This window comes from Lingula anatina, chromosome 8 (genome assembly GCF_051362555.1).
Source record: "Lingula anatina isolate TDL-2025a chromosome 8, LinAna3.0, whole genome shotgun sequence".
Classification (NCBI taxonomy): Eukaryota; Metazoa; Brachiopoda; class Lingulata; order Lingulida; family Lingulidae; genus Lingula; species Lingula anatina.
The window spans coordinates 1,627,882-1,653,507 of NC_141774.1; the positions used below are offsets into that span (position 1 = coordinate 1,627,882).

Below are 25,626 nucleotides of genomic sequence, written 5' to 3' on the forward strand. Positions count from 1 at the left end.
TTTGGTTAAAAATATACATGGATGAGATTTTGATGTTTGATATGTGTCATTTCAGATTAGAAAATAGATCACAGTCCAAAGGAGCATCACCTGCAGACTTTAACGTAAGTATACCGGAAATATTTTCTTTCTTTTACTTTCCATTTAAAGTTCAAAAGACTTCATCTTCGTATACTAGTACGGTGTTTGTTATCTACAACTTACAGTGGACTGATATAATTTGGTAAAAAGTAATTGTTTATCTAGTATCCCAAGGCACTTGCCCTCCTCCCCCCCCCCCCCCCCCAAAAAAAAAAAAAAAAAAAAAGATGATAAATATTGAATTAAAACTTGACTGAAGTTAAAAAAGGGAACATGAGCTAAGTTCATTTGGAAATAAAGGTTCTGGGCTGTATTTATCTAAGGTTTGATTGTCGTTGAAATGATCATAGTTAGGCGGCTAAGTCAAAAAATTGTGCAAAAGTTGATAAAAGCATGAAACTTTCCACGATGAATGACCATTGGGTGTTTGTCAATTTTGGATCGGGGGGCAACTCCAAAATTCACAAGTACCCGGATGAGCAGCTTTCTTAAAATATGCTGAGTCAGCATTTTATGTACAGCCAGAATTCACGTAAACGAGCACAACCGGCGTTAATTATGATAACATGAATAAATTTGAGAAACGTACACTAACTGTAAACATCTATTACAACAATGATGACGTCATGATGACGTCACTGGGAGATATTGCACAATACAAAATGACAAATATCCACTCACTCGCATATGCCAAATAGTCGAACCCTGCAATGATATTTCCTGTAAACGTTCATTACAGAAATGCATCCTTGAGGCCTAGAAAGGTTGAGTTGGCTTGGTTTCTACTCCCGAGACTTTGAGCATTTTCAATATGGCCGTCAATTTTTAGAGAAAATAGAAAAACAACCAAGAGTTGATAGATATAATTTATTTGTGGCTATTTTGAACACATTTCCCGTCATAAGAACACAGTAGGATAAATGACTGCATACTAGCATGTTTCTGTTATTGAAAAATCAAAATGGCCGCCAACGCATACAGCAGAGGATGAAGTATAGCAGTATAGTCAGTCTATAACGTGTATAATTATTCTAATTAAAACTTTTTATGCCTTCGATTTTTCTGTTCATTTAGATTTTTAATTAGCCATGATCCTTACCTATCATTATCAGCTTGTTTGACTCTCAAAAATAAAAGGAATGAAATGAAAAAAAGAAAGAATAATTTTCAAAGGAGGGGGGGGGTATAAATAAAAATATTTGAAAAATAGTATAAAAATATTTCAAAAATCAATTACCGACTTATTTTGGCAATTTCCTTTTGGTGGGAGTCTGAACTGCTAGAGCACGTTTTAATGCAAAACTGGGTCTCCCGCTGACGATCTTCCACTAATGAGGCCCTTGAACAAATATTCAAATTGCCTTCTCTTTTTGTTCGGATCAATAACTATCTCCCGCTGACGATCTTCTGCTGACCAAGTCCCTAAAACAAATATGAAAATTACCTTCTCGTCTCGCTCGGATCGCTACCGATATTCCGCTGACGATATGAAAATTGCCTCTTCATCTCGTTTGGATCGCCAAAGTCTAAATGACATTTGCTACGGACGCCGTACAGTGAACTCGTACACGTTTTCCGTTGGATTTTTTATGACATCGTAAGTGGCTACGGGCAACGGCAATTACCTCTACAGTACATGCTTGTGCCGTGTTTTGTCGCTAAAGCCTATAGGTCCCAACTACGTTTTGGACGCACGGTATTCAGGTTCCTTGCGTCCTGCTAGGACGTAGCTAGATTGCACGTAGAGGCTGTTGATCATGTCGAAAAGTTTCTACGTGCCGTTTGCGTCCTCCAAAAGTCGCAAGGTGGACGTGCTCCTCACGCACGAACTCCCACGTTTTGTCCATTTTTTTTTTTTTTTTTTTTGGCCGTAGACCACAGGTAGCAGCCCGTACGCTCGGTTGGGACCTAGGCTTTATATGAGCTTAAGCCTGGGTCCCAACTCCACGCACGATTTTCAGGACGTACGGTATTTTAGGTTCCTCTCGTCTGGCTGGGCCGTAGCTAGATCGCAGGGAAGAAATCAAGTAACTGGTGATTGTAATTAGTGCGCAAGAAGATAGCGCGTGGACAGTACCTGAGAAGCTCAGCCTCCGCGTGTCAGAAGTATCTCTGCGCCCGACGGGTTTTAGCACGTGTCCCGCATCGTGCACTACGTACGTTATGCGTGCAAGGAGTACAGGCAACGCAAGGGCAACGCAAGTAGACGTAGGGCAGCCTTGGTTGTTGCTCGTCCTTTGCACGGGAATCTTACGTGTTGAGATGTATTGGGGGAGGTATAAAAAAGGTGCATGTTTGAGAAGGTCATTATATCCGCAGCAGTGTTTGAAGATGGTGAGCCCAATCATACTTTGCTTGTCCCCGATCCCCCTCTCCCCTCTTGCTCTTTGCTGTCTTTTTAGGCATTTTTACAACTTGACATCAACTTTTTGGTCGTACACCAGACTTAGAAGCCCGTATGTTGGATTGGGACCCAGACTAAAGGATATGTTATTGTAGGGAAAATTCGCTTTGTCGGGTGAAAGTGATCATACCGAGTCCGTTCAGTCTCAGTGCAGTTGCAGCACGCCTTCCGTGTGGCTTTTCTTGGAGATAGACACGATGTCGGGACATATTCCTAGGATTTTTAGCACCCATGTGGTTAGAATAAAGAAGCACAACTTCAAATTTGTGAATTTGGTGGCTATTTTGCTATTTCTATTAAAATGACTTGCAGATTATGGGAAAGAAAACCCTAATAAATACCATCTCTGTATTTGTTAACATGCAAATAGACTTTAAAATGAAGAATCTTCACGCACTGTATATAGTTTGATGTAAATTGCTATGAATACTTATCTAATTTTGGGTAAAAATTGGCAGCCATTTTGGGTAACGAAAAGTGCCAATGTCCCAGAAGTTAGTAAAGCCAAGCTAAGTTGACTTTTCTGACCAAAAAAGGGGCATTTCTTTTTCAAACAATTACAGAAAACAACATAGTATTGTTCAACTATGGGACCAATTAGATGGCAAACCTGACTACTTGGAGGGCTTACGCCCTCACCACACATAAGTTGAATATTAAACAAGCAGATAATGGTAGTGTAGGATAAAAGCTAACGAAAAATCACGATGAACGGAAAAATCAAAGAAGAAGATGCCGTTAATTAGACTGATGATACTAGAAATATGCTGATTTTGCCATTTACTTTACCCTCTGCCTCTGCCCTATGTTTTGAAGGCCATTTTGTTTTTTCATCAGTAACAACGACGTGCTAGGATGTAGTCTTGTGCCCTACTGTGTTCTTCCGACATGAAACACATTCACAACAGCCGCAAATAAAGTACATCCGTCGACTTCTGGTTGTTTTTCTGTTTTTCCTCAAAAATTGACGGCCATATTGAAAATGCTCAATGTCTCAGAAGTTGCCATCAAGCTCATTTTACCTTTCTAACCCTAAAGGATGCACTTCTGTAATAAAAAATTAGGGAAAAAACATTACAGAGTTCGACTATTGTTCCTGTAGGAGAAAGTGGATATTTGTCGTTCTAAATTGTGCAATATCATCCAGTGACGTCATCGTGACGTCATCATTGCTCTCATAGATGTGCACAGTGAGCGTACGTTTTTTTAATCTATTTATGATATTATAATTAGTACTGTTAGTGCTCGTTTTGATGAAATCTGAATGTACATAAAATGCTGAGTCAGCATATTTAAGAAAGCGTCTCATCCGGGTACTTGTGAATTTTGGAGTTGCCCCCCGATCCAAAATTGACAAACACCTAAGGATCATTCATCGTGGAAAGTTTCATGCTTTTATCAACTTTTGCACAATTCTGGATATAATTTGGACTTAACCGCCTGACTATCATAAAACGGTGATGTAAAGAAGAAATATGATAGCAATTAGAGTTGATTGATAAAAAGGAGAGTTATTGAGTGTTCTGAAACCTGAGATATTCCCTTTTGTCCAGAATCATTGAAACATTGAAATGCGGGCTTGAAGTTCACACGCTCGTGTGAGAAGCCGCTAAGTGTCTGAAGTATCAAAGCGTGCTAGAACATTGATAGACAGTTAAAGTAGAAATAAGCAGTGTACGCTGAACACAGGTAGATTAATCTTATGAATGACAGTTTAGCAATGGGAAAATAATTATTGTGGAATGATACTTTTGGATTTGACAAATTTACACAGAAAGTCACAGTGGAAAATATGTTTACAGAACTGTAAGAATTCGTTCCTGAGTGAAGACCTTTCGATTCATCAGTTGGTTAGCATTTAAGATTTTATAGCTGTTTTTTAACGAAATAGTATTTTTTCAGTATAATAAATTAAATTGTCTTTAAGTTTTTAGCCATAGTTTATAAATATATCTGGGACACGGTATTCTTAAGTGTTCAATATATGTAGCTGCAATGCCCTGATACCTATAGAGACAAACTTTGATGTCTGTGTGTGACATAACTCGGCCATTGGCAGCGCTTAGTTGCCATAGGTGGTCATGGAGTATATGGAAGGTATACGAGGAGCAAACACCATATTATATGCATTATCAAAATATCCAGGTTTTTATTATTCAACCCGAAATCAATAAGTGTTCAATAAATGGAAATCTCACCATGAGCGCGAAGCATTCGTTTTAGTACATGTACAATGTCGGTTTTCAGTGTTTGTGTATTTATATATACATTTTAGTCCCCCCACCAAAAAAAAATTAAATAATTAATTGCATTCTGATATATTTATTTTGCCAGTGTTAAAAAATGAGATTTTTTAATTAATTAATTTATTTGTTTGTTTGTTTGTTTTACGTATGTTTACTTTTGCCTGTTTATTTTCTTATTCTATTTTTAATTGACTTATTTTATTTTGATATATATTTATTTATTCATTTATTAAAAAATGCACTGCATTGGTAAGAAGTGATAAATAAGGCTAAAGAGCATCAGCTAATCCTTTCTGTGTATTCATTCACATGGGATAAGCCTTCTTCGATCCTCAGCGCTGGATTTCAAAGCAAATCTGCACAGTTCAATCAGATACTTAACTTTTACTAAAACATTTTGCTTCACAGCTATAAATATATCAACAACATCAATATCTTGTCTTCATCTAGTGAATTGATTTCATCCCCCAATAGTCCTGATTATTTCTAGGTATTCATGTTAAATTAACTGTCTTCAGAATTGTAATTCGGTGTAATAAGCTTGCGAACCCTAGAAATGCAGAATTGGCGGCTCTTTGTGTAAGCCGGATGTGAAAAAGGAAATGGACATTTGTGAATTGTCATGTAATATCTCTTGTTATGTGAGTTCTACATTTGTATTGATAGCACAAGTAAGGAACATCAAACTCTGTGAATTGTCATGTAATATCTCTTGTTATGTGAGTTCTACATTTGTATTGACAGTAGAAGTAAAGAACGTCAAACTCAGCGAATTGTCATGTAACATCTCTTATTATGTGAGTTCTACATTTGTATCAATTGACAGTACAAGTAAAGAACATCAAACTCTGTGAATTGTCATATAATATCTCTTGTTATGTGAGTTCTACATTTGTATTGACAGTAGAAGTAAAGAACGTCAAACTCTGTGAATTGTCATGTAATATCTCTTATTATGTGAGTTCTACATTCGTATTGACAGTACAAGTAAAGAATGTCAAACTCAGCGAATTGTCATGTAATATCTCTTATTTGAGTTCTACATTTGTGTCAATTGACAGTACAAGTAAAGAACATCAAACTCTGTGAATTGTCATGTAATATCTCTTGTTATGTGAGTTCTACATTTGTATTAACAGTAGAAGTAAAGAACGTCAAACTCTGTGAATTGCCATATAATATCTCTTGTTTTGTGAGTTCTACATCTGTATTGACAGTAGAAGTAAAGAACATCAAACTCTGTGAATTGTCATGTACTAGTAATATCTCTTATTATGTGAGTTCTGCATTTGTATCAATTGACAGTACAAGTAAAGAACATCAAACTCTGTGAATTGTCATGTAATATCTCTTATTATGTGAGTTCTACATTTCTTACTGTTACACATTTGTGTTGACAGTACCAGTTAAGCCTAACAACTTATATTGCAGACAAAGTTAACCACAATAATCAAAGACATCAAGTGCTTGGTAATAATCAAAATTGAGGTGGGAAATTTTGCTAAGAATAATACACATTTTTGACTGGTTTATTAGTATATCTGTAGTAGATGAAGGAGGATGGTTAGGACCTAAATTGTCACCGTGAAGAAGTCATGTCCCTAGAAATAATGAATATATGAGACAGTGGAAACGAGAAAGTTACTGTCATTAAGTGAAATGACATTTCTAACAGAGGTGTAATTGATCTTGGTTATTTAGAAGGAGGAAAGTGATAATCAATGGAGATTTTCAGTCAAAAAGATATATATGCATGTGAGATGAGAACATGAGTCTTTCGGCACTTTATTAGACCTGTGAGAGACAGTCAAGTGATTATTTTAAATGAAGGTCTTATTGGCTTGTGACAGAATGGGGAGGTGCTCAAATTGCTGAATGCTAAATCATTCAATTAAGTAGCTATTTTGGTAGACTAGGTTATTTCATAAATACTTACTAGTAAATGGATTTAACACAATGTCTTGTTTTGTCTACTGTACGAATCTTATTAATAGCGCTGAAATTAACTTAGTGAAATGTATTAACTGCCCCTTGCATGGTAACTTAAATGTTTTAATTCTTTTCATTAAAAATCATGTCTTATAGAAGAATAAAATATTACAAGTTTTTGAAGATTTATGTTTGACATACGTTGAAATTTATCAAGACTTGGTTAAATTACAGCAATAATAGGGCAGTTATTTTATCAGCAACCTGTCGTTAATCATTTTCAAATCAGCACTAATCTGTCAACAAATTGAATGGATTCTGAAACCACTAATCCTTGGATTTAGAGCAATAATAGTGTTAGGTTTTTTATTGCCTCATATATTTGGCAATCCGTATCCAAGCAGGGCATGTGCGTTGGAAACATTTGGTAATTTTTTGGCTTGACAGTAGAAACCCAGCTCTGCCAGCGCCGTGTTAGGAGCATCGCTTAGTAAGAACATTGCATTGTCTCTAGCCATGCAAATCTGAAGGCAGTGAATTTAGGACATGTGCGATAGCAAATTAGTCCAACTGAACTTTTGGCCTAGGAACATGACAAGAGAAAAATAATTTATCAATAAGTTCATGATGAAAACACTGTGGCGTAAATGTCAAATGTCCACTCAGGTCTTGTTAACTTGATACAAGCCATCCAGGTGACAATAGCAGATGACAGGTTCCCGGATAGGAAATTGTTGTAGTGTTCTCCTGGAGAGCAATTGGTACCGTAATGATTTCTAGGACAGAAAAACCGTGAACTCCAATTTTCTCTGTCACACATTGGTTTTTCCGCATTTAGATGAGTTATGTTAGAAGCCTACTGCTGGCTTTCTTCACACCTCATCTGACTTCTGCCAGTAATTTAGTACTTAATAATTCAGAATTTTGAAATGGTAATTTGTGTGAAGTTTTATTATAATAATTACTACATATTGTGGCAATCCTTGGGGAGTTGGATAAATGCATACCTAATGGCACAGTCAGATAAAATTATATATTGGTAGAAATAAGAGTATTGGTTGATTATTAAAATCAAGGTAGAATTACATTATACCCATTTGAAAAATAAATAAATAACTAAAAGTTACAAAAAAATTAAGTTATCCAGTCAGTTTTGAAACTTGTTGCGCCAGCTGTGAAAGTTTTTGAAGATTATTGTTATTAATTTTTTTATATTTTTATTTTATTTTTATTATTTTATTCATTTATTATTATTATTTATTTATTTATTTATTTATTTTTGTTTTTTGTTTTTTTTTTTGGTGGGGGGGTCTGTAGTGCCCCTCACGGCCTGGGATGTTAGTTATCACTATGGCTTCCTTGACTTGTTAAAGCCTTAGATTAGCAGGTAAAAGGTTTAGAAATGCATAGAATCGGCTGCTAAGTGTAAAGGAGACAGCCATCTGGCAGTGACTTGTAATTTTATGTTCTTATTTCCAGCTTAGTCATTCTCAAGGTTAAGATGTTAATACTTAATAATATAAGGCATGCGCTAACACTCAAAATGTTTTAAAACCTTCAAATCAGCATACACAGTAAGACTTTCAAATAGAAAAGAACCATCTGCTGAAATAAAATGTATCAGAAAATACACTCAGTACGGAGCTTTGTTAGTATCATATTAACTTTTTTTTATTTTCATTTAAGTTTTATGTTATGGAATTTTCACCGCGGTGAAAATTATTTCTACCGCGGTGAAAATTATTTTCACCGTGGTGAAAAATAATTTACACCGCGGTGGAAAATAATTTTCACCGCGGTGGTAATTCCTGGCCATCTCGGCCCGGGTAATGCATACATGTAGGTTATACGAATCCAATATTTACCAGATGTCTGGAAAGGACGTTGATTAAGACAAGCACATGCACATGCACGCGGTTTAACCGTCTATGTGCCAATCATCCCAGGAATCTGGAGGAAGCGGGCAGTATTCGAATAGATTAAAAATCACCGAAATGCTGCAATGTTGTACGTAGCTTTGCCCTTTATAATAACTTGCGTATTATTGGGAATATTGGTAGAAAGAAACCTTTCCGAAGAAACCGAGATTACATCTATTAAGATAAGATCTAAGAAACACATCACAAAAAATATTTAAAAATACATTGTCCAAAAATAACGTTAAGTATTTAGTAATAACAATGGGATTCCCTTTGCATAAAACTGCAAGCGGGACTTTAATTATATAGGTGGTAAATATAGATGGGAAACTTAGGTTAACGGCAGTGGCCCCACGAACAGATCCACCAACCTTGTGTGTATGTAACAATAGCATGCACCGTGACGGAATCTGGCAAATGTAAGGTTCTCATTACCTATTCATCACCCGGGCCGAGATGGCCAGGAATTACCACCGCGGTGAAAATTATTTTCCACCGCGGTGAAAATTATTTTCCACCGTGGTGAAAATTAATTCCCACCGCGGTGTAAATTATTTTCACCGTGGTGAAAATTCCATAAAATAAAACTTAAATGAAAATAGAAAAAAGTTAATATGATACTAACAAAGCTCCGTAACTCAGAGCTCTTTCTAGGCTGGCGTTTGCACAAGTGCTTTATTTCCAATGTATTTGCTCCCCAGCTAAAGGTGTATTTGCTGACACTCTATGAGTTTAAAATCTTCCGATTCTTTTGTCTTCTTCTCAACCTGAGATGTGCAGGACCCTGAGCAAGGTTTACAGATCAAATAGATTTGATGTGAAGTGTAGAGGTGGATGGAGTGGTTTAGTAGGATGAATAAATAGATGGCACGTTTGATACGGAAATCCCTGCCAGAGTTTTGAGAGCTGGCTTATCAATATCATTAATATATCTGACTACAAAAGTTGATTTGAAAATAATTGTTGGTGATGGATACCTCTGAATTAAAACATATTTCTTCCTGCTAATTGCTTAATATTTAGAGTAAAGTGAATTATTAATATTCCCCACTGAAAATTTTATTTTTGTTGAAAATGTATAGCATTTGAGCAAGAAATTGTATGAGCACATATTCTGCTTCCATCCAATAATTATTTTTTCTTCATCAAAATCACAGAAATTCTATGATTATGTGACTAAATTTGATCAAGTAAGGTAATTTTTCAGTCAAAGTTTTATTTCCCTTCCATTAGGACAGGTTAGTAGTCAAAGGACGATGCAAAAGAAACGTCCTTGCTAGCGTGAGCCTAGAGCATACGCACTTAAAGTAGTTATGATTTGTAACCATCATGTTTTGCTGATCCTCACCCCCCTTACAAAGTTATCAATATGCAAATTGTAAGAATAAAAAGGTCACAAAAGAAATATGCAGCATTACGAAATATTTGTTATGGTCACCGCTTCAACACTAGCAAGGGCATGCTGAGGGATAAATAGCTCAGTTAACGGAGCCTCTTTTCAGATCAGTTCGGCTGACTGGGACTGAATAATGGCAGCCATTCAAAGGCTTTGTGATGTCTGCCACATAGAGAGCAAACAGTAAACGCTTTGACCTACGGGGAGAGCTTTCTTTGAAGGGCAATGTTTCTGTAGCCATTTTTGATGTCATGTTGATGTTTAATGGCAGGGGGAAAGTAGAAGGTTTTAATCCTCTTAATCAGACTGTGCATTGTGTCAGGGCAAGACAAATTTTTTAAATTATTTATTTATTTTTGTATGTGTGTGGAGGATATGTTTTTATGGTCAATATACGAAGAATTTTAAGAAAAAATTTTATAGGCTACAAAATGACATCAAAGAAATACCTTTATTTTTTATCACTATTTAACTATTAAATTACCCTTAACTCAAAAGAGCAAATTGTTATTATTGTTATTATTATTATTATTATTATTATTATTTTCTGAATGGTAAAGGATTATTGTAGAATCTTTCAAAAGAGAAATGCGCCAATTGGTCTGCAATGAGGAAAACCAAGTCTACTAGTATGCGTTTTTTGTGCCAGTACCAGCGTATCGGGTTTTGTTAGTGAACAGCACCACTTCAAAACTTGGCTTTGTGCCAGGGAGTTCAAGAAAAGTTTTCTGATTATAGTAAATTAATGCCATGCCTGTCCCCTCTTTGTTTTACTGTATCCCAAAATAGATTTAGTTTGCCAGAAATAATCCTCCAGCATGTTGTTTGACAGACGAAGGGTTTGGTCGCTAGGTAACACCAGGATCAGTCACGCCAGGGGTGAGATGATGTGAGGCTTCTGCACGTATGGCGCACACACAAGGGCTTTCTTTTAATATAGGTGTCACAATCTGGAGTGATCTTTTCTGTCTTTTGTGCTTTCTAATTTGTTATAATAAAAACAAATATATTAGTATTATTATTATTATTTATTGGTACATTCAAATTTATACAGGTCATTGGTGTAAATATAAAGATAATAACTGCAAATTAAGAACTGTCTGAATAATAATCTTTACAGTGACTGTAGGTGTTAATTTTCTGTTGATCCAAGTCTTAGAGAAATATTAACATTCTTCAGTGTTATGAAATTCAAAACACTGTAAAAAATTGACATTCATTGAATGAAAATTGAATTATTGTGAAAAATTAATCAGTTCCTATGAATGTGTGTATTTGTAGAGAAAAAAGATATGATTACTCATAAAATGAGTTTTTTTCTGTTTCTTTTTTTTTTTTTTTTTTAAATTCATGTCTGTAATTTGTAGTTTAGCACCATGTCACTAATTAGACCCCAGAATAAGCTTAGTGTGATAATGAAAGCTACTTAGAAAATTATCAGCCTTTGTTACTGAGGGATTTACGGAAGAGGCAGAAGATTAAAAATGAGGACATGAACTCTCTGTTTTCTTCTGTATTAACCTTCTTGTAGACATATTCGAAACTAAATTGGTTTCTTCAGAACTCACTTGGGGGGACTTTTTTATCTGAAGAAGTTAGCAGTCCCAACTAATTATTGTTGCAACTTTGCCAAGTACTTTCACCATATCAACTTCAAGTGGATGGATTCTAATAGAAAATTAATTGGTTTGTGAGTCTCGCCCTGGGAGTAGCTATCAGGTGTCGGTAAGGACTAGCCACCACATCAAGGCTATTATCCCACTTGTACCTTATCAATGTGAATGATGCGGAATGAGAATATGATGGTATTGCTTTGATGGCTGCTGTGTGTGTGAGGTAATCTCTGCAGTCAGAGGCTGGTTTAGACAAACCTAACATGTGCTCAGAGATTATTTAATGAATGTCAATTTTTTACAGTGTTTTGAATTTCATAACACTGAAGAATGTTAATCTCCCTCACATGCTGTCCGAGGAGAACTGGGCAGCTTCCCAGTACTGACCACTGCCTACACACTGGCCCTCAAATACTGGCACAGCCTCCAATATAAAAAGCACCATGACACCACCTCCTTAGTTACTCATGCACTCCACGAAAATGAAAATTTAAACAGACTTAACACCTCAACCTGGTCAACCGGCATTAAAAATACACTGGCGCTCATTGGACGCCCTGACATTTGGGAGGACCCTTTTAAAATATCCATGACCGCACTCTCTTCCATAATAAAACCGCTTATCCAAATCTCTTATAGTTCGGCCTTTAAAGCTCACCTAGCATCCCTGAACACGGAGGGTAAAAAATTACGTACCTACAGTACCTTCAAAAAAGATTTTAAAAGAGAAATATACACACAGTTAATCCACAAACCCAAATCTACATTCCTTTGCAAATTCAGGATAAGTGCCCACAATTTGGCAATTGAAAAGGGGAGACACATGAATCCTAAAATACCCATAGAGAAAAGGCTATGCACGGTGTGCAACATGGGGTCAGTTGAAGATGAGTTCCATTTTATGATGATATGCCCCTCCTATGCTCCACTAAGAGCCATATTCCTTAACCAGGTTAAAGATATACTGGGCAGTGCAGCCCCAGAGTCCATCAGTGACCTTTTTATTACTGTACTGCAATGTAATGATTTTGATATTGCAAAATGCACAACTAATTTTCTTTATGATTGTTTTAAAGCTAGGGATATGAAAATTGCATCCATGCTGAATAAAACCTAGATTAACTGACGATGCAGTTTTCATATCCCCCTAAATAATAGTTAGTTTAATATAAGGTCTAGCGTAGCCTATTCTAGTTGAATCAGTTTCTTTTTTTTTTTTTTTTTTTTTTTTTTTTTTTTTTTTTTTTTTTTTTTTTTTAGTAGTACATGTACTTTCCCTGCTTTAGTCTAGACATTATATAATGTATATCAAACTGTATATGGTAATCACTATGCGGATTACTTCTTGTATTTGTATTTGATCATGCCCGGATGTAGGGCGATTGTCAATAAACTTCTGATTCTGATTCTGTTAATTGAATTAGATGTGATTAACTGTCTCAGATGAGGATTAGTGAGTAGGTTTATTACACCTAAGAATTATCCACTACACATCCCCTCTTCTATCTCTCTCTCTCTCTCTCTCTCTCTCAGAAACACACACACACACACAAACACACACACACACACACACACACAAACAGACAACCACACATTACACACACCACACACACACACACACACAAACTCTCCAGTCCCATTTTTCCTACTGTTTTGTGCAAATAATAACATCATTACACCTGATAACTGTCTCTCTTCCCTCAGAATCATCACATTTGTCTGTCCCTCAAACCACTGTGCCCCCCTCTTTGTGTTCCCCCCCTCCCGTCACCCCCCCCCCTCACCCCCCCCCCCCACCCCAACCCCCCCCCCCCGGCCAGACAGACTGTGGATTAGATAATGTCTTCCTATCATGCAACAGAGTGATTGGCATTGATTCCCAAGGTGTTCTGATAGATTGGTTGTCTGTGTAGCTTGCAGTAGTTAGAGACGCTGGCTACCCAATACAGTTAGTATGAAACTCTCATGTTTCTGAAATAATAAATATTATTTATAAATTGAAAATATTAGTGTTCTTTTCGTTCAAGGCTTAGTTCACTGTATGCACAGTAATAATTATGCTTTTTGTAATCAAATTATAAACTCTTTCAAACTTAGCCTGATCCAGTAGAAATTTATTCACTGTACACTAGTATATGGATGCCATGGATTGCAGTTATGAAAAGTTTGATATATAATTGATGAATTCAGACAGAATGCCAAATGAAGGCAGTTGTGGACTTGAGGCACAACGCCTACAGTTACAGTAGAATTCGTATTCAGTAATGGCTATATCCTTTCAATGGAGAACAATTATGAAATTTTCAGATTTATATTTTTAGGATCATTAAATATATATTTCTATGTTATATATTTGTTGTGTTTTTACTTTACAAAATAGAACTACTAGTAGTATAAGGTAGCCAGATTTTCAGTTGCTACCAATTAGTCGGAATGTTTTAATTTTAAGAAATTAACTCCTTAAAAAATACAGTATTACTATTTGTAAAATTCACAATTTTCTCCATAAAAAAAGATTGAGTCATTACTATGTAATTTATATACGTGCCCTGATAACAAGTTCAAATCTTGGAATGAAAACAACTCTGTTAAATTCCATTGGATGATAATAAACACTTTTACACTGCTGTTTGAATGGGAGATATTACAAGTTTGTAGAAAAACAAGCACACCTACTTCATTTAAGAAAAAAAACTTCAACGTTATTCATCAAGTTGAGTAGCTGTAATGACTGTGTTTATAGTCATACAAGTACTCGGTGATTATCGTTTACTTGTTACTGATCTTCACTCAGTTTCTAGGACAGGGTACGGAAAGAAAAAACAAAAATGTGTAAGAATAAAAACACACTTAGATACCTGATTCAGTTCAACAACATGCAAAAAAGTCCCCTGATCCACCTGTTCAAATAATTCACGTGGTGTTTAATTTTTTAAACCAGGTCATAAAGCATTTATACTTCCATTTTTGAAGGCCCGTCTTGATACATTAATTGCCACTGCATGTGAAGGCACTGATCATGATGCAAAACGGACAAAATGTCAGTCAAATTGCCACCCCAGTTAGAAAGCTGAGCAGATGAATATTTTTATGCAAAACTTGTTGTTGTTTTTCCAAGACAGTGACAGTGCCTTTCTTAGTTTATTCATTTACTTGACCATTTTAAGTCTTGTCTTTCATTATTATTATTATTATTATTATTATTATTATTATTATTATTATTATTATTATTATTTTTATTATTATTATTATTATTATTATTATTATTATTATTATTATTATTATTATTATTATTATTTTCAGATAAAAATCCATAAGAGAACAATTCCCCACTCTGGAAGATGTAGAAAAGTGAATACTAAGCCATTAAAAATATTGTAAGTATGGACACTATATATTGTAATGATGTACTGTAGTGATAGCTGAAACTAGAGTGGAATGATAATGAATATGATTTTTGAAATATTAGTATTTATCAATTCTTTAATACATGTACTATAAGATGACGCAGTTGAGACCGAGAGAGTTTGTAAGAGTAGTATTAAAGTTGTGAAAGAAGAAGCTTTTTGTATTTTTATTTGTTTGTTTGTAAAACATTTTACATTTGTGTAATATGTTTTATTTTCAGTCCACTAGTAAGGGTTTTTAGCTATTCCAGAGCACTACTATACAAGTGCCCATGGTTTACATTTCAGTAATTTTGTTATGGACTGTATTATCTAACTTATTTCACTTGTCACATTTTCCAGTGTCTTTCCCAATGGTGACATTCTAAAGAAGGCCACCAAGGTCATTTTGTTTATGTTATATTGACTATATTATCTAACAAGCACATGCATCATGTTTTCCAGTGTCTTTCCCAATGGTGACATACTAAAGAAAGCCACCAAGGTCATTTTGTTTATGTTATATTGACTATATTATCTAACAAGCACATGCATCATGTTTTCCAGTGTCTTTCCCAATGGTGACGTACTGAAGAAGGCCATGAAGGTCACTTTGACCCCCATCATGCAGCAGGACATGTACAGAGTGTTGGAGGAGGTGGGCAAACATGTCTGGATCAGGACGGGATGTGTCCGCAAGTAAGTGCCACTATTAAACATTATATTTATGTTATAGTGAGGGGTCATCCATTTTTATCATTATTTTCACAAGTCTACAAACTATTCGCTGTTGGGGTGGGTGGGTGGGTGGGGGTAATACCCCAGTATGCTTTTGTAAATAATAAAAATGATGATCCAAATTGCTGTCTCTGTGATTAATAGGCTGGTGTGGGTAACTACTGTATAAAAGAAATGTAAATTTTTGTTTTATTTTATTTTCTGGAAATGCTTGTATATACATTCAGAATTATTACATTTCTTTTTCTCTGATGGCTTCAGGTTGGTAGATTTAGAGACTCAAAAAGCCATCTACACGCCCAAGTTACTAAAAGAAAACAAAGAATATGTGGCGGTAGGAAGTGAAGGTTACAATCCATTGGACTACAAAGCAGATAAACCCAGGATGGACACATCTACAAAAATTGTTTCTAAACCGTAAGTCACCCAAACTTTGAAATTAAATTTTAATTTTTTTTATTTCTCTGTTGAATGATAAACCTAAGTTTTGAAAAGTTGCTGTAACTTCTTACGTACATCAAATTGTGTATGTATTTATATCTACTGAAAAAAAGTGATAAATTGTTAAACCAACGGTAAAAGGAAAATGCAGATTTCAAAATATTGCCTGAATATGTGTGCACGTATGGATTATATAGTTTTCAAGTTGGCTTTCTCTTCTGTAGTTGGGAACAAAGTTTTGTTGGAAGGAAAAAGAAACATGGCAGCAAAAATCACAGTCGAAGTAGCTCAATGAATGATTCAACAAAGTCCAATAGCAGTGGAGAAAAGAACAAATCCATGTCTCCACGACGACCTTTGCCTCCTATACAGCAGAACCAACAGAGACAGCCACACCCGCCAGCACAGAAACGGGACGAAGACAGCGTATTCCACGCCAGACCAGTGAAACACAAACGAAGTCCAGATAAGCCACGGGAAATTGACTATGATGAAGGTAAGCTATTGAAACAATAAATACAGATTGCTGTTTTCTTTCTGTTTGTTTTATCTTTATAAGTTGGACAGCATCTAAGGATATGAACAGAGCCTAAAAAAAAATAAAAGGAAAAGAAAAAATGTAAGCCATGGAGGCCATCTTTAAAATGCTTTCCATTTTGAATAATTCAATTTCTGTTTATTGTTAGATAAAGAGTTTTTAAAAAGACCTTTAAAACAGTTATCCACAGAAACCATCTTTGAAATGGTTGCCATATTAAATTATATTTTTAACCATCAAATGTTGTCTTTGTTCTTGTACAGACAAGAGCGGCATGTTTAAATCAAAACAACAGAGTAACGTGACCCGTGGAGCCACAGAGGTAGAGGAAACTTTGGACACAAAGGTCGACCTTCCAATTGACCAGGTGGAGCCAGAGGAGGTCAAGGTCAGTCAGAGCTAGGTCAAGGTCACTGTGAGTCAAGTCACATAGTTTATATGTGTGTGATTTTGGTCACAGTGGAGATGAACAGAATTGTGTTGCCTGTGTCTTGTCCATGTTTGTGAATCCATTGTCTTTATGTTCTGATTTCATTTATGCTGAGGGTAATGATTTGCATATTTGAGTTTTTGTTTTGTTGAAAAAAGCTTTCCATGAACTTTATTAATTTTATTTTTGGTTATATCTGAAATTTTATCAGATTTTTTTATTTGTCTTTGAGATTTTATCAGTGTTTGTTTCTCTGTCAAAAATCTCAGAATCTCGTATTTTAAAAGTATTTCTAGAACCACTTTCTTGTGATGTTTATGATTTAATTTATTTGCCTTTCATTTATTTTATGCATTTTCATCCCTATACTTTATTTTTATTTAACGTCTCTTTTCTCCCTGAAATGACCTAATTAGGAAGAGGAGATAGTGACTGAGGACAAGGAAGTCCCAGATGACAAGAATCTGACCAAATCACCATCAGATCCTAACCAGGTCAGACCTCTTTTACATAGCAAAACACAATAACACATCTGCAGAAATAGTAGAAATTATATACTAATACCACTGCCACCAGATTACACTTATAGCAAAGAGGACAGTGTATTAGTGGTATGTCTTCATACATGTATGCCTTTCCCACATGCAACTATAGATCTTTATTCTCAAGTAGATAGGGAAATAGAAAAAGTTTAAAGGATTTTGTATAAATTGTTTGAAAACAGAAATTTCAGTAGGTTTCCCCTTTCAAATAACTATAATTGTTGAATGAGAAAATATACCAATGTCATCACAAAGGGTCTTTCTGAATAGAGTTGCTAAAAAAAGAATCCACAGAGTATTTTACTAAAGAATATTGATACAGAATTGATCGTTAAACTGTACAGGCTACCATAAAGGGAAGGTATTTAAACTGAATAAAACAGGATTGCCAAAAGAATACATTTTGAAGGCAACACTTGGAAATTTGAAATAGAAATTTAAAAAAAAAATTCCCGTCTTTCCCCAGTTGTGAAAAGAAATAAGGTTGAAACTGCAGATTTCTACCCTAATATTAGTTTTATTGATTTTGCTCCAGTGGCAAATAAATTGATTGATTCCACAGTTAGCTATGTAAACAATGAAAGGCATTCAGCAATGGCTTGATTAACAAAGATTGTAACAATAAAACCCGGTCAAAGATTATCAAAACCTGTTGCAATCCCAGTTTGTTTTTCTTCTTGACTAAATGATTGGCATTCTTTGCAAAAGATATGTAAATAAAATGTCTCAATAAGGTTTATATCAAGGATTCCTTATTTGAATCAAAAACTGGATGTAGCATTCTTAATGTTATGTAAAATGTACATGATTTTTTCCTTGCTATAGTTTACAGACTTCATGGTAGAGGAAAAAAATCAAAGATCATAGTTACTATACTTTTTTTTCAATATTATTTTGGCAGATTGTAATGAACCAAAGCAATTGTAGGGAAAATTCTTTTAAAAATTATTTTATAAAATTTCAAGCACCTTAACTGTCAAAACAGATATTTTTTCAGCTCATATTCTATGATGAAATCATAATGAGGCATAAGTCATATTTAATGCCCTGTCAGACCATTCATTCCCTCTAAGAATCACCTCGTTAATTGTAGGAAAATCAGTTGAAATCTGTCCCGTCCCATCCCGGTCCCAAACCTGCCCGGGACATCAGGGTGCCCTCTGGCCAGGATCTGGACGCCCCCTTTAATGAGGGAGGCGAGAAGGTGTGAAAATTAGATGAGTTTTTTTTTTTTCAAGAAAAGAAGTTCCAGATGCTTTCACCTGCATCAGACTTAAAATCTTTTTCCTCTACAAAAACTCAATTAAAGAACCTCTTCATTATAAGCTCTTCTATATTGTTTAAATTGATTCTCCTGTTCAGTTTAAATAAATTTTTAGTTGTAATTTATTTCTTTTAAGTTAAATGATGTCTGGTTGTAAATGTTTATGTTATTGTTGTGTTTAAAAAATGGACAAAAAAGTTGTTGCAATTTTATGAACATGTTTTTTTGTGATATACTCTATGTGATTTGTGCTATAAAAAGATTTTAGCAGTTGCTGTAAACCAAGCAAGAGACCAACAGCCTAGGAGTGCCTTGTTATATTCACAATAATTATACTTCTTTACTTCACAATACTTCAGGAGTCAATTTCGGAGGAAGAAGACGCAGGACTCGGCCGTCTTTCATCAGCAGTAAGTCTGGGGGCAGTGTAGCACCAAAGCAGTGTGATTTCCTGGACTAATAGCACAATTATACTTCTATTAATATTTTATGTGACCTCATGTTGAGCCACTACAATGTGTCTTAAGAAGGACTGAAAATGAATCTACTGGGCCCTAGATTTAATATTTGCCGAAAACAAACAAATTGTCAGTGATTTATTATATTGATAAGAAGATATTTTGAAATTAATACTCTGCTGTAATTTAAAAAGCAAAGTAAAACTTGTCATCTCTTCCCGTACACAACACCAAAACATTATTTTTTAAAATCATTTTGAATTTATTTATCATTTATAATTTACAAAAAATTATCAGATCAGTGACATTAAACACATCACAGTGGCAACATGAGGTCATCATTGATATGTCATACTCTTTATTAATGTAGCACCTGCAGTTAGATGTAACTGCTTCTCTAGCTTACTCCGTTCTCTCCTAGCATTACTAAGAGAGAGACATGATGTAGACACTTCACAGCACTGGTGATGGCTGCACCACTGATGTCGCACCTACAGTGTACTAGCTGGGCTGGATACATGTACTGCTTATTGCTTAGTAATTGCTTTGATCATGGGTAGTTTTGTGAATGTTTAGTGTTTAGAAATGATATCTCTCTCTCACACACACACATGCACCTTTGCATGTACACACTTGGGCACGTACACACACACACACACACATGGTGAATTCACCCATATTATCAAAATATGCAATAACACCCTAGCAACACTTGATATTTCTACTCTCACCAATGATAAAATGTATATGCATTAATTGTCCTCTAACAGTGGCATCCACTTATAACTATGGGTCTTGCTCATTTCACTGATTAATGTTACCAAATTGACAATATAATTTTTCACGTTTATGTACATGGTGTTGGTGATTGATTATTGGTGACAGTGATGGTGATGAATTAACAGCTAACCCCCCACCCACCCTCTCCTCCTTGTCTCCTCATCCTATCCCAGCAGACCGACAACATCATTCCAGCATGAAGACAGTATTTAGATGGCAGAACGATGTTGTTTGTTTGTTGAGGATGGTTTTCCATGGTTACCTGCACATATGATAACTCTGTCTGCGTGATGGATCAATTGCTTATCATACTCCACCTCCTGTGGTTTATCAAACATATAACAAAGAAAACTGACCAGGGATAATCTGTAGATTGTGTGAATATAGTGTTTTATGTGTGTGAGTTTGTAACCCTGACTGTTAACACTTGTATCTACTTCAACGAGTGCATGGAAATGTAACAGCATGCTAGCGCTGATCACTCACGAGTTAAGTGCACTTCATTTGAAGCAGCAGAGATCATGTCATAGTGAAAATGAAGTGTTATTTGTTCTGTGTTAATGTATGCGGTGATATGGCGCACTGCACCGTCACCTCTGTGCTAAAATATTGACTCAGTCACTGGAGCCTTGCACATCTATCATCTCTGGCTTAACCTTTTTTGTTTCATAATTAAACAAGTTAGAATAATTATTGTTTTATTTATTATTCTGGTATTACATGACTGTGTTTGTCTGCTTTCAAAAATATTTTTTAATTTGATATTTTTTACATAGTTTAGAGGAGACTTTTACTTATTTGTAAAAGAGATAGTGTAACAGTTGCTTTGGCCACAGATAGAATGTTTTTGACAAATTTGTAATACAGGAGGAGAAAAAGCAGGAGGCAGGCTTTGAGGAATGTAAGGAGACAGATAATACACAGGAAGTGAAAGAGGTAATATCATAAATGAAAATTATCAAACACTAGCCGAAAATCTTTTATACCATTAAATACCAAGCTAATGAACAGTTTTTGCTCAGGTAACATAATGTTTAACCAACAGTAAAGTCTACACTTGCCAGTTCTACATTATCTAAAGTGAGGGGAATATGTGTGATGTAAATGAAAGAATATTTGACACATAACAGGAGTTGAATGTTTTTTTTTTTTTTTTCATGCTTTATGATCATGGTTAAGGTGACTATCAATATTAACAATTGAAGAAAAAAACTCATGTAGAATGGTATATTCTTATTGCAGCAGGGGGAGAATACAGATCAAGATGACGACTTAGAAAAACAAACAGCCGCTGCCACTACCATTCAGGCCGGTTTCCGTGGTTACAAGGCTAGAAAGCATGTGGCAGATTTGAAAGATGGTGCTACAACAAACAATAACAATAATGACAGCTCAGAAGATGACAACATTCCACAAAGTGATAACAGCGACCAAAACGTGGAAGATAATTCAGACAAGGAAACGGAGGCTGCTACAAAAATACAAGCGGGTTTCCGCGGTTACAGGGATCGTAAACGTGTTGCAGAGTTGAAGGGAGATAGTCAGGTAGACTGTGTGTGTTAGTTGTATGCATGGAATAGAATGTGTTAGTTACAGACTATATATGTGTCGGGTAGACTACATGTTTGGTATATATTTAAAGGGATAATAACTCTTCGTATGAAATCTATATTTCACAATAAATACATTATGAATAACTCATAGAAATATAATATATTCTGTTTTATGACGAAAACAGCAGTTATAGCTATTATTCTGATATCTGAGCTTGTCTTTAGACCACGTGACCTCCATTGATGGCTATACTCTGTAATAATCTCTTAGAGATTTTAACAAAAAAACAAACTTTTTGGAAAAAAAACAGGGACTAACTTTGAATGTAAAAATGGACTCATTAACCATTGGTAAGTATGGGAAAATTGTTGTTTACTCCAGGGAAATTCATTTTTTGGCCAAAACGAAGAGTTATTATCCCTTTAAGGTAAGCTGTGTGTATTTTAGGTGTGTATGGGTCGTGTTCCCCAGTTCTTGAATCACCAGAAGTGAATTTGCACCAACCAACACCTGCTTTGTACACATATTGTACGAAGTGCTTCTTAGCTTGATAACTTAATCTAAAGATACTTGTAGATGTAGTTGCATAGCCATGAAATTCAATACTGCTGTTTCTCTTTTCTACATTGTAATTGTCTTAATGTTCAGGATATACCCACAAATTTGAAAAATGACTTCTTTTATTACCAGTTTATCAAAATCAGCTATCCACCAAACTTGCCCTGCTTATTGTTTATCATAAAACTTTCTGTTTGGACGGAATGAATTAATTTTGTTAAAATATAGGGTTTATTTATCTGCACAGTGTTTTTACCACAACTTCTCTAACTTCTTGGTGATAATGTATAACAAACTGTGTAGAGATCCTCTGTCTTATTTTACCTTAAATTTTCATGGCATATTTTTTATTCATTTCACATAAATCAAAGATACTTAGCCTAAGATACAGTAGAGATCTTAATGCACTACTGGTGATTAATGTTGAAAATATTGGATGATGAATTTCTAGCTCAGATGATTAAGATTGAGATAATCTTGTGTAAGTTTGGAAGGACACTTCCTGATAACACCATCAGAGATTGATTGAAAAAGTTTTACATAATAGAAATTAAGACAGCAGCAGGTCTTGCATAATAGCGTTGTTAAGGTCCCCGAAGTTAGTGGTCACCAATTTTAAAAAATAAAAATGCAAAAGAGATCTTTCATTACTGTCCACCCCTTCTAAATTGTTGGCTAGCTCCATAATATTAATAATAATCAGAAATAGTAATATTATGGAAAAGAAATAGAAGCTACCTTCAGAGTGACAACATCATTTTATTAAGTCCTTCATTTTTTTCTGCAGTTTTTTAAGATACAAGTTTTTTTAGTTGACACTTTATCAAAATATGATATAAGGATACAAGAGAATGTGTTGATAACAGTGTTGGATCAGGATCAAGACGTTATCACAAGCTCTTCCCAGTAATAATGCCCGTGACAGTGAGTCCTCTTATCTTTTAAAGACAAATGTTTTTAAGCAATATTAACAGGGAGCTCAGAAACCTGTGGATTATATGAAATTTATCTTGTTTCAAGAGGGGATTATGTAATGGGGAGATGAATAGAATGGGTTAGAAAGCTGTAGTTATGAAAACATCTCTGTGTTTATTAAACTTCTGAAGATATATCTGATTCAATGAGAAAAGGAAGGAAGGAAGATGTAATTGCGTGACTACACGAAACACTGAAAGCAAAATTAATAAAAACCTGTTTTATTGAAGCTCATAACCATAGAAATACATCTTGTGCTTACTGTTAGTGATTTCCTGAAGTATGAAAATAAGATTTCATAATTAGGAAGGAAAATATTGGCAAATCTTTTATCTCAGAATATGAGATTAGGATATTAGAATAAGGCATTATTCCCATTGTAGAGAAAATTAAACCATCTGCTTTTACACAGATAGAGTGATAGTTAAACAGATACAATTCTGTCCAGAAAATCAATAGGGAAAATGGTTGGAAAGACCTAGATCCATTACAATGTAGGAAAGTGCATGTAATTTCTTGTACATCACTGTCAGACTAACTAAGGAGTACTTCATCTGACGGACTAATGCAGTGCTTTTCACAAAGATTGATAATTAAGTATCCTTTGTCTGTAGTTTGAAGTGTTAGGTGTGAACACACAAGTACGAGAGGCACACGTGCCAATACCCCCCTCCTGCAGAGAAAATAATAACCAATCAATAATCTCCTTTGCATTTAATGCAGAATTCCAATAAATCCATGACGTAACCCTTGACATTGCTACTCTCCATGGAGACGCATCGATTGATCAGCGTGTGAGCATTGATTGGAGGCTCAACTGCTTCGTCAATTTATTGTCCAAACATGTTGCTTTGCTGAAGTATGGATTGATTACTGACAGGACTAAATAAATCATGCCCCAAGCTTTATTGAATTCTGATACACCATGTTAATGGGCCTATGAGTACGTAGAGTTGTTATTATTTTGCTGAAATTTATATAAATAATTTAGATGCGGGGCTTAAGATCGAAGTTGAATAGTGTTTAATAGTGCGAGGATAAATTGATGACTGAAGATGGCAGCACTGTCCAGTAGGAAATATTTTGCTGGTTTTTTTATCAAAATGTCCTTGTGTCAAATACCTTGTGACACTTTTATCATCTCTTTAGATATAGATTCCAGTTAGGTTATTATGTTATTATGCAATCTCTATTTTATGCATTATATGCTGGTATTTAGTGGTCAGTCTTTTATCTTGAATTTGAGTTCAACTCCATAGTATAGATTTTTTTCATTTTACACACACACACTCACACACACACACACACACACACACAATAATAAATTGTAGTTTGCACTCTTATACCTTTTACATTATGTGTCATTATTTCTTTAACCCCAGGCCCAAGTTGGCATTAGTTTTAACATAGTTTATATATGTATGTAACTTGAACAATGTATTTTATCTTGCTCCCTTTGTGTATGTGTGCCAACAGCATATGTCTGATTTAGTTATTTTATTTCTACTATGTAATGTGTAGGTAGTGGATAATTTTTTCTTTTAAGTAGTTTTTTCATTAAAATGCGTAATCTTCTTTGCCGTAGTTTCAAATTCAGTTGTTTTGTTTGCTAGTGTTATTAAATGTTACTAGATATAAATTTATTAGATTCCCGTACGCAGGATGTTTCTTTTGTTAGTAAGATATTAATTTGTTTGACATAAAGATGTATTTCCCGAATCCTTTATCTTACTCTCTCAGGACATTGATAAAATGGGTGGAAGAGAAACGTTCACAAAAGAGACATCTGACCCTGAAGACAAGGCTGAAAGTGCTGAAAATGAGGCAGATAAAGATGAGACAGAGGCTGCTGGTCACCATGACAACGAGGAAGCCAGAAACGGCCAAAATGAAGATGGTTCTTCAACTTACAGAGTTGATGAAACTCAGGATGACAGAATTGATGACCTTGACAATAACGAGGCTGCCACAAGTTTAGATAATGGTGCTGCCCCAGGTGACGAGGGCCTGGAATCAGAAACGGACGTGACCCACAAGGATGAGCCAACTGTCAATGAACAAAACAAGGCCCACGATGACCTCAAAGATGACACTGTGGTGGTGGAAGATTTGGACAAAGCTGTCACCCCTTCCCAGGAGAAGCCTCCATCACGTCGTGAGCTGTCTTCATCTCGGCGCAGAGACAGTGCAAATCAAACAGAACCTGATGTAAGATGGGTTGTCCTGCAGCGTGAACCCTCCTGTGTGATCCTCAAATAACATAGAAGATCATTCCTGTAGCCTAACACACTTGCACATACAAGTAGAAACTTAAAAATGGGATTTAGTGGTTTCCATGGCACCTTGTTTTCACCTTGACCTTAAAGATTTCACA

The 25,626-nt window shown here is 35.3% G+C and overlaps 1 protein-coding gene across 7 annotated transcripts in view; it reads left to right on the top strand.

Moving 5' to 3' along the window:
- The window catches only part of LOC106173352 (uncharacterized), a 34,119-nt gene that overhangs the window by 798 nt on the left and 7,695 nt on the right, over window positions 1-25,626 (top strand). For 4 of the 7 annotated variants that reach the window (XM_086994223.1, XM_086994225.1, XM_086994227.1 and 1 more), the window contains exons 2-13: window positions 56-104; window positions 14,892-14,965; window positions 15,542-15,673; window positions 15,974-16,129; window positions 16,378-16,649; window positions 16,955-17,079; window positions 17,538-17,615; window positions 18,757-18,867; window positions 19,287-19,337; window positions 21,033-21,101; window positions 21,408-21,710; window positions 24,993-25,460. In XM_086994223.1, coding sequence (XP_086850349.1) covers window positions 56-104; window positions 14,892-14,965; window positions 15,542-15,673; window positions 15,974-16,129; window positions 16,378-16,649; window positions 16,955-17,079; window positions 17,538-17,615; window positions 18,757-18,867; window positions 19,287-19,337; window positions 21,033-21,101; window positions 21,408-21,710; window positions 24,993-25,460 — 1,888 coding nt within the window. The remainder of the gene's footprint in view (window positions 1-55; window positions 105-14,891; window positions 14,966-15,541; window positions 15,674-15,973; window positions 16,130-16,377; window positions 16,650-16,954; window positions 17,080-17,537; window positions 17,616-18,756; window positions 18,868-19,286; window positions 19,338-21,032; window positions 21,102-21,407; window positions 21,711-24,992; window positions 25,461-25,626) is intronic. The other 3 variants (XM_086994230.1, XM_086994224.1, XM_086994226.1) reach the window with 3 other exon arrangements.